Source organism: Sesamum indicum, linkage group LG8 (genome assembly GCF_026168435.1).
Source record: "Sesamum indicum cultivar Baizhima isolate 11 linkage group LG8, ASM2616843v1, whole genome shotgun sequence".
Taxonomy (NCBI): Eukaryota; Viridiplantae; Streptophyta; class Magnoliopsida; order Lamiales; family Pedaliaceae; genus Sesamum; species Sesamum indicum.
The window spans coordinates 28,022,669-28,032,684 of record NC_142664.1 but is presented as its reverse complement, the minus strand read 5'-3'; the positions used below and the strand labels follow the sequence as shown (position 1 = coordinate 28,032,684).

Sequence of the window (10,016 nt, the reverse complement as noted above, 5' to 3'; positions counted from 1 at the left end):
TCACCTTTTTGTGTGACGTTAAAGACATATCATCTGAGACCATAATATCTGATGGGTATCTAGTCAAATTTTTACAGCCTCTAATTAATGTAGCAATATAATATATATATATATATATATATATATCATGGGTAAAGTGAATAACCATAGTTTTTAGTAGGTATGCAGGCCCAATTACTTGAACACACATTTGTACTGCAAATGTGAGTATTGGTCACAGTGGAGTGGACTGTGGAGGTATTCATTCATATCAGCATCTCTCTGTTCTTTTCTGCAGGAAACCTAACCCATGAAATTTAATGTCATTTAATTCTGATGAGATACGTAAATCTTTTATAATTTAAAAAATTATATCTAATATTCTTAAAATTTACTTTCGTATGACAAATAAGTCTTTTCGTTAGTCAAAATTTATTAAATTTGCTGATATTAACAAAAAAAATTGAATAAAAATTGATATTTACCCTTAATTGACTTAAAATTGATCAAATAATTTTTTCCAAACTAAACTGGCCTTATAACAGTAAAAAGATTTACCTCTTTACATGTATTAATGAGTGATGATGTATGAGATATTTAATTATAAAAAAAATTATTTGACCTGTTATATGTCAATAACAAATCAATTGGGAAAGATATATATATTTTTTTTTATTAATACCAACAAATTTGATAAATTTTAATTAACAGAGAGACTTATTTATTAAATTAAAGCAAAATGCTAGATGCAATTTTCCGAATCATAAAAGATTTTACATATAAATACACTAAACCTCATAGGCGAAAAGAGTTTACTACTACTACTAATAATAAATGCTATTAATATAGACAAGCATAAGTGCTATTAAAATAAATCGCCATGCACACATGCTAGAAATTTTAACCTACGGCCTTACAATTAGTCTCAGTCTAGAAGAGTTATGTCATATTAAGGAAGGGTTTAGCATTTTTTGAGAAGCACAAGCGCGACGATGCTTGTCCCTGTTTGTTACTCGATTCTGTATTAGTCGTGTTAATTGTGTATGAAATAAAATCACAACTAACACGATTATTATGGAAGAACAAATTAGAAATGATAACATGATATATATAATTTGGATGAACCTATTTAAAGAGAAAAATGGATAAAATTATAACATAACTATAATTATCATACATAAAGATACACGCCCCTCATTTTTCAGCATAGAAATACAGAGTTTTACTATCAATCTATCTCATTTAAATGCAAATTCAAATAAAAAAGAAAAAAAAGTTACGATCTCCCGGAGCACAACGATAGGAAAAGGGAGGTCAATCCTGATGATCAAGAGGACTAACTTAAACTTTCTGCAGCAATCTTCCATAGAAAATTATGAAAACATTTACATGATTATGAAGACGGTAAGAAATTCCAAGTAAAACTAACAATATACAAAATATTGATGTGCAAGAGTTGTATGGAATATTGCACGAGAGATTACTTTACAGCACCAATTGACAAAGAATTACGATTTATGACCAGAGGACAGGCGGGTATGAAACTAAGGGTCACGGGGAAAAACTTTCTCTAGGAAGGTGATAAACCGTTTGGAATAAAGCTTTGGCTCCACAACAGAAATCGACATTGGATCAAACTTCAAAGATTTACATGCGTGCTCCATTTTCTTTTTCATGTTGTATTCCTGTAATATATCGATTATGCCGAGGTAGAGAACAACATCGTAAACCTCAAAAAGTTCAACTTCAGCTGAGTCGATCTTGGCCTGCGTAAGTCTGTGATTTGCCTGAGCTGGCATGTTTACTCCTAGTTGAACTCTCAACCTGAAAATTTCCAGGTGTTTAAACAAAGACCATTTATTTCTAATGCACATTTACTGTGAAATGCTATCATGCCATACGCATTGAGCGACATTTCCAAATAAAACTGGCAAAATATGTTGTCCGAGTGATGCCATGCAGTGCTTTCTAAAAGCTTAGTGACTAATGTTCAATTGTTAACAAAGGAATGCATCTCTACAAAATATAGAACAAATAGACCCGCAAGAAGGAAGGAGACCTTGGTATGACAACTCCTTCCTGGCAGGGTTACTCGCACCACAGCCACCACCACAACAGTTGAACACCAGGAAAGTTCAGATATAAACTACCAGTATAAGCCACCCAGCAGCAGTTGTACATTCAACCAAAAAGCCTGCCACCATCAGACCTCCAACATCCACACCACACTTTGAATCACGATTTTGCCACCACCATCACATCCCACCATCCACATTGCAATTTAAAATACAGTAGCAACTTCCAAAGCCCCTACCAGAACCAGAATACTAAAGCCTCTGTAGCTACAGAGATGACAGCCTTTTCAAAGACATCAAAATCACGAGTACAAAGCCAGGGTACAACTTTCATCCTAAATCACCTCCAGCTCAACTATGACCAGTTGAAACATGAATAAGGATGTGAAGACGTTTATTCTGTGCTGGTATATGCAAAAAGCTAATCTTATTGGAACTACTACACCTCGTCATATGTGGAAAGATTAACATGACCTGGACTAATTGTAGGTATTTAATACAAAAAGTGATGCATTGCTGACTAATTTGATAAGTTGTGCAGCAATAGCATGACAAGCAATTAATTCGACTTCATCAACCTTAATTGTACCTTCATAATTCATCAAAATGTGCCGATAGTAAATCTCAAGTTTGTATGTCAAAAAGGCTAAAGTAAATGTGAATCACCTTCCAGTTCCAGGAAGAAGAAGATCAACCTCTTTGTTACCAATAGAATATGCTTTCAACGTACTTCCTCGAATGTGAGGCCCTGGAGTAGTGCTGACAGAGTCGGGCTCATGGGTCACTAAAAGCAAACCCCTTGGAGGAATCAGGAGATCTCCTTGTGAGATCACACCTTGAAGAACCAAAAAAATCCATCAAAAAACAGTGCCACTGAGAGAAATTCAAAGCAACTCATAAATCGAAACAAATAATTCAACTCAAATCAGATAGCTACATTGTAAGCCATCTTTCACCTAGAGACTTTGTGAGCAAACAACCATACAATGGAGCCAAAAGCAATACATAATTCAAGAAAACAAATATCCAATTCATATTTTCCCCGGTGAGAAGGGATACCTACCATCAAGAGCACTAGTAGTCTCAGCATTGTCCAGTGAATCAGAGGGCTCTGACAGAGATCTTAGATGTTCAGGAGCTCTAAAATGCAAACCCAGGAGAAGGCTATAATCTATGATTTGTTGAGATTCCAAGAATGCACAGTCGAGAGTTAGTTGTCTGCAGAAAAGGGGAAACAAAACTGTTAAGGATGCAAATGTACTGTTTAAACAAATGCAGAAAAGAAATCTTAAGCAGGTTTAAAAATTAGTTATCTATTTTAAGCACCGAGCAGAGAAATGGTCCATCCGGATTTTTATGCGGCTATGAGATACCATGAATATTTTGGAAGCCATCTTCCCTCAAGTGATTTAAGGGAGAAGGTTATTTATCGGTCTCCAAGACGGAAGCCAGAGGTATAGCAAAGTTTGGAAGGAGCTCATTAAGACTTTGCAGTCCCCATTTGCATATAAACAATAATTCATAATAAAGAAAACAACACAGTCAAGACCAAAACGCTAGAGTGTGAAGATTTTGCAGAGGAAACCCCTGGATCTTTTATCAGCATTTGATAATATTTTTTTGGTTCTGCACATACAAGTGGCACAGCCAGGCATTCTTACTTCGGAAAGAAAACTTGAGCCATAACTGAGACCATACTTGGACCCAACTTACCCAGAGCAAGGTGATAAAATTCTATACATTTTCATTTATGATCTACACATGCTAAATATCCATAAAATATGTGGTAGCAGCAAGATTTACTAATTAAGCTTTATGCATAAACCAGCTTCAATAATTTAACAGCATGTACAACCATTGTCAAGAATATTTGCCAATTGAAATTAATTATACAACCAAACACCTATCGTTGACACCATAATAAACCATAAATCCACTCCCTCAGTTGTGCGATTCAATATTCATGAATTCCCATAATTAGTTTCTAGACAGGCAAGCAACAGATAGCATGGTGATACATGCATGATTAATCCCAATTCATAGAACTTTGTATTTCGTAGAACCCACGTGTAAGGAACTAAGGAATCAATTTACACTAAGCTTTTCAAATTAATCATCAAAGCCAGTCTTAAAATTTTCCCATTTGAATGTCTGGCTCCATGGGTACCTGATCCATCATCAAAGAACAACTGAACTTGGCTTAACAAAATTAGCCACAAGCGAGTTACCTAAAAAGTGACTCATGCAACAATCTGTCCATGTGAAACTCATAAGTCAAATCAAGGTCTTTCAGGGTAGTGGTCTCATCAATCTCATCTTTATTGGTAAATCTCCCATGAGACGAGCCCTTCAAATCATAACGGCGATGAATACGTAACTCAGTACAGAACATATTCCCCATGACTACAAAGCGGACCTGCAAATATAAGTACAACAGCAACCTCATGAAAAGTAATTATTTCTTCCTTGATAAATCAGATATTCATTACAAGAAAAAAGTAAACCTTCTATGCATGCTAAAGATCACTAGCATTCATAGAAGCAAGTAGATTGGGTTGACGGATGATAAACAACCTTTTTTCCATGTCCTAATGCTATTCTGTGTGCCCCAAAGAATTTAGTTATAAGGGTGTTATCATGCACTTGTACATGATCATAATAGTGAGGCAGCATCTTCAGTAATACCTACACAACATTAAAGAGAAGCACCATCATTTAAACTTCCAGGCAGTGAGCAACATAATAGCATTTCCAAGTGAACTGTAAACAAGTTTAAGTAGTAAAATGCAACTGAATACAACTATTGTTCATAGAGATGATAGAATTTGCATTATTCTATTACATAGAGAAAAGAACGAACAGATAACAAATATCCAGTTTCACCACCTCAAATTCTATATGATCAGTGGGCTGCATGAACTTTATTTCACATCATACAGCGTTACTCTGGGCTTCACCAGATTCGTAAGCCAAAAATACATGCTGTTTCCTGGTTCATGCAATCTGCTAGTGTGTGTGTGTGTGCGTGCGCGCGTGAGAGAGAGAGAGAGGTAGAGGTATGTATAAGCAACATTGACTACCCAAATAGAAGCAGCGAAAACAAACCGAGTACCATTTCTCGTTATTATAAGGAAAAATACTAAAAGTATTTTCTGTATTCACGACAGATATACAGACAGTTGAACTGATTCCATTCATTATTACCTTCAGCTCAGATTTTTTCAGTGTCTTAATTACAAATTTATCATCATGAGAAAGATAAAAAATGCTTCCACTTTTTCCTGGAGAAGAGAGCTCTCTTAGACCATCATCACCACAGATAGACATCATATAATCTGCAGCATTTAACTTGAACAACTCCCTCAGATTCCTGAAAATGAAATCCCGCAGAGACATGTAAGTCATTCAGAAATTAAAATGCAACTTATAATATATTCGAGCTGTTGAAACTAAGGGTGCTGGTTTGAATATACAGACTATGTAAAACAGCAGATGATACACTGAGCTGGGTTAAACAGCAAAACAGTGAAAAGGAATTAGTTATACACACGCCAACACAGGCAGACACAGAGCCAAAGATTAGAACAACATATCAATTTTTTTTGGTTCCCTCATCCTCTTCATTTCGTTATCAACTGATTTTCATCTTCAACGTTCAAGGTTGAAGACATGTTGGAAGTAGTATATTGAACATAAAGACTTCACCAACCGATGATTGAAGAGAAGAACAAATAATAGGAAATGAATGATAATGCATTATGTTATAGTTCTAAATTAAAAGACTTTTAAGTTAGTCAACTTCAACTTAATGCAGAAAAGTTTATCAGATTAACCAGAAAACAATAAAAGGGACAAAAGATCCTGTGTACTAGCAGTATTACATCTCATGTCCACATCCTGAATCTATGTTGAAAACTGAAACTTCTGCAGGCGCCCCCACCATCATATAAAGCTAAAGAACGCTTGGTGTTAAAAACTCATTGCAGTAAAAATTAGAAAATGCGCCCACTGAAGTATAGGAAGCATCCCATCATCTTAATGCTACTGGAATGAGCAAGACTACTTGACCACCAGAGTTCTAGTTGTCATATGCTCTTGTCTGCACATCCCTTTTCAGGATATTGTGAATGCATATATCAGACTATTGACAGAATAAATTAAGGATTCATTCTTCAAGCATTCAGAGAGTATGTTCTGGTTAAAATATGTAATCTATTTTCACATTGCAACAAGTGTATGGGTTCCTTCACAAATTTTATTAGTCAAAGTGTTGGCCAGCATTGTTTATATATTTCTTCTGGGAAAACTATATATCAATCTTGTTGATTTTTCAGTCAAGAGACTCTTGAATCCAAGCAGATGTAATTAAATATCTGATGAATATGTCATTTTTCGAACATGTAACATGCATAGAACCAGTTCTCTACACAATGCTCATGCTTCCTCTCGATGCCTCAGATCTTAGTCTCAGTCTGAAACTGTTTAAAACAATCTTGGCATGTGATCTTAGAAAGACTAGGCCTCAAATCAGTCACAACCTAGGGTAAAGTGCTTGTATACTTGCACCACAGCATGCTAGCAGCTTCCGACCCATTTTTATTTTCCATATAATTTCTCTTAGCAGCCCATGGAAGAGAACTGAAGCACTGCATGGAAGAACCAAACTTCTAGGTTATAAAGTTTGAGCACACGGTTCTTCAAAATTTGATGTAACGAAATAGTTGAACTTGCAGCGCTGTCCATAAGGAGAAAACTAAACGGTTTTTGATATCCTAGAAACACAATATTTCATACTTCTGGTACATAGCAGAAAAAGAAATAAATTAAATTCATCATTACGAGACACAAGACGAGATAATACGCACCTAAAGACCATGGGGCAGTAATCCTTCCAGTAAAAGTCAACAGAATTGTGTGGAGGAGTCAATTGAGAACCCTTTCTTGGAAAATACATTCTTATTCTAGCTTGTTCTCCAAAATCAGATGATCTAACTTCCCGCATAGGAACTGGCGTGATCTTTCCAACAGTATACCTGTCAACTTCATATAACATATCTGAATAAGGCATTCTACCACCAGAACAACAAATATACTTTTCAAAGTAGATTCTAGCAAAATATAGATACCAAGACATCTTATGCATACCTGATACCAAGTTGCAAGCTAAGCATCAGATAATAGCTCTTATGGCCTTCAAAAATGTCCACACATGATCTGCTTTTAGCTTGTTTTGCAACTTTGAGCCGTTGTTTACTTTTGTGAGATAGTTTGGATATATTTCTAATCCTTTCTCTGATAAGGACTCCTTGCATATATTCCCTCTCATAAGCCACAGTTTTGTTATCTGGAAACTCAGTTTGACCATCATCACAGCTGCTAGATATGATGCATGGTCTCTCACGTGTCATTATTTCTCTCATTGAATTAGAATGGCCAAGATCATCATCCAGTGATGTCGTTTTATGTGAGAATCGTCCAGAACCCCTCCTAAAGCTAGATGAAATTTTCTCCGACAGACTACGCTTGACGCTGGGTATTACAGATTCCTCCGAATCATATGATGAATTACGAGATAACTGTTTTTTCTTCTTCTCCTTGTGTCCTTCTGGATTAAGTTTCCGTAGATGCTTATTTCCAGCAGGATAGAATGTTCCAGGTCCATCTTTCAGCCCCTTAGACCATGTTCCAAAATAATAACTACCATCGGAAAATCTATAGAAGCCTGACCCGTGTCTCAACCCATTTGACCAAAAGCCATCAAAAAGATCTCCATTGCACCACTTCATAACCCCTCTGCCAGACATTTTCCCACTTTTCCAATTTCCAATATATACATTGCCAACACTCCAGGCATACCTACCACTGCCTTCACGCACTCCCTCTCTCCAACAGCCATCATAAATGTCTGAATTTGGATATTGCTTCCTCCCAATGCCATGTTGAGAGTTCATCTTCCAAGAACCTCTGTATATGGACCCATCAGAACCAATAAACGTTCCAAAACCATGAAGGTAAGCCCCCGAAAAGTCACCCTCATACGTAGCCTGTGAAGGCCAAATGATCTTTCCTTTTCCTGTCATTTTCCCTTCTTCCCAGTCACCCTCATAAACTGTTCCTTCTGACCATGTATATTTACCTTTTCCATGGGGGATAGATCCCTTGAAAGAACCAAGATAGACATCTCCATTTGAAAATATCTTTTCACAACCCCTGTGGATGAAGGTTAGTCATAAGTTGATATTAAGTCCACTATAACATACCCAAAAACGATCTTCAGGGTACTTATAAAACCTCTTAAACAAAAAAAAGATTTACAGTTTGTACCTCTCCTCATTTTCCATTACAAATGATGATCCCTAGTTAAATTCCCTGCAGAAAATACAAGAGAAAAACATCTCAATCAACACATCTTGTTAATCAATTCACTAGAGAGTCTTACCAAAATGCATGCCCGATTCTGAGTATGCAGTAAACAACAAAATCTCTGTCTTTCTATCTTTGCTTTTATACTCTTCTGCATCAGTCATGCATAATGCAGTCATGCTATTAGTTGGGCAGTGTATATATTTTGCAGAGATGGTCCCAGATCTATTCATATTAAAGCCATCATGTCACTGTTTCAGTTAGACTATATATGATGTAACTGCATAAATGAAAAATCGACTGGACAGCTTGAAGGAGAACAAAATATTTACCAGCCGGGTTGCATGTCTTCTGTTTTCACGAAAAAAGAGCTCTAAATATCTCTGAAGAGTCAATCAACAATACCTTGTGAAGCAATATTTGATTATTCTGCAATAACAACAAGCGTCACTAAATGCCAATCAACTACTAATTACTAAATCTAATTGGAAAGAGTGCATTAATTCGGAATGATTATCACACCAAGCAATCAAGTGGCAATCAATTGGATAACAAAATTCTACTTTTATTGAGCAATTTTTGCATATCTAACTAAACGTTGAAATTACCTTTGTTCCTTTCCTCCACATCTGCGTTCTATCATTGAAAACACAAACTTAAAACACAGAAAACAAAAACAAAGCAAACATGCACACATTTTCTCAAAGAATGACAACCTTCTTCCTTACACGGCAATACGTAGGAAAGAGTGATGCATTAGTTAGATATACAACCAAGCCCGACAGACTCAGACACTAAACCAATTGCAACCTGTTCATACCCAAACTATAGTCGTCCTAAAACAACAGGTTTTACCATTACTTCTACATTGCCACAGGAAGCATATCGGCTCCTCCTCTCTCTTCTCCAGATGCTTTTTCCTTCAAACACGCTACGAGTCTCCCCTTACACACACAGAAACTGATACCAATCACTAAAGTCAATCACAGACGACATTCAAGTGGCGGAAATCGAACTGACCAGCAATCAATCAGCTCCTAATCCAATTAACACTACATTAAATCACCTTTAAAACGCTCACAATAACGTATTTAATTCAACTAAAAAAAAAAAAAAAACTGAAACGCTCACCTGAACAAAAAGCGGAGAACACCAAATCGATCTCCTGACCAACCCTAGCCAAATCTCCAGCAAACAGTTGATTGAAGTCCCACAACAGAGAGTACAGTTGTATGAGTTATTTTCCAGTAACGACTTTAATTTATGAAAATCTAATCCAAATTATTTTTATTTTATCCTTTTCCCTTTTTTAGGCCGCAAGCTAAAAAAAAAAAAGCAAAAACAAAAACAAAAAGCGAATAGTGAAGGATGAAGATGATATTTATAGAATGTGCAGTGGTGTACACGTGTCGAGCATGCAACTTATTTGGGCCCACGAGCCTCTCGGCGGATTGGTTTGCTTGGCTGGCGTACCGACAGTAACGTGCGTGCGTTGAGTCGTAGGGGATCAGTGTTGCTATGGGTATTATCCGCACATATGGACTTCTGTTTCAACTTTAAAATCAGTGTTTATCAATTTATAAATTAAAAAAAAATAAC

At 36.3% G+C, this 10,016-nt stretch overlaps 1 protein-coding gene across 15 annotated transcripts; it reads right to left on the bottom strand.

Moving 5' to 3' along the window:
- Positions 1-1,316: 1,316 nt before the first annotated feature.
- LOC105169146 (phosphatidylinositol 4-phosphate 5-kinase 8) lies at positions 1,317-9,751 on the bottom strand. Of its 15 annotated transcripts, none has more exons than XM_088883895.1 (14): positions 9,549-9,751; positions 9,273-9,469; positions 8,750-8,846; positions 8,494-8,642; positions 8,379-8,423; positions 7,200-8,264; positions 6,920-7,087; positions 6,593-6,700; positions 5,259-5,424; positions 4,629-4,739; positions 4,283-4,470; positions 3,118-3,272; positions 2,721-2,889; positions 1,317-1,803 (listed from the first exon to the last, which is right to left on the bottom strand). In XM_088883895.1, the coding sequence occupies exons 5-14, from the start codon at positions 8,393-8,395 to the stop codon at positions 1,524-1,526; spliced, it is 2,427 nt and encodes an 808-aa protein (XP_088740021.1). In that variant the 5' UTR covers positions 8,396-8,423; positions 8,494-8,642; positions 8,750-8,846; positions 9,273-9,469; positions 9,549-9,751; the 3' UTR covers positions 1,317-1,523. The 15 variants fall into 15 exon arrangements, with proteins under 15 accessions (XP_088740021.1, XP_088740020.1, XP_088740029.1 ...); XM_088883894.1 differs by having other exon boundaries at positions 9,238-9,454; XM_088883903.1 differs by having other exon boundaries at positions 8,494-8,568; positions 9,238-9,454.
- Between the last annotated feature and the right edge of the window lie 265 nt (positions 9,752-10,016).

Excerpts from the sequence above, each read along its gene's own strand:
- LOC105169146 (XM_088883895.1), bottom strand. Across the intron at positions 7,088-7,199 it reads AGCTTGCAACTTGGTATCAG|GTATACTGTTGGAAAGATCA; the intron begins GTATGCATAAGA and ends TGAAGTTGACAG. Across the intron at positions 4,740-5,258 it reads TGAAAAAATCTGAGCTGAAG|GTATTACTGAAGATGCTGCC; the intron begins GTAATAATGAAT and ends AATGTTGTGTAG.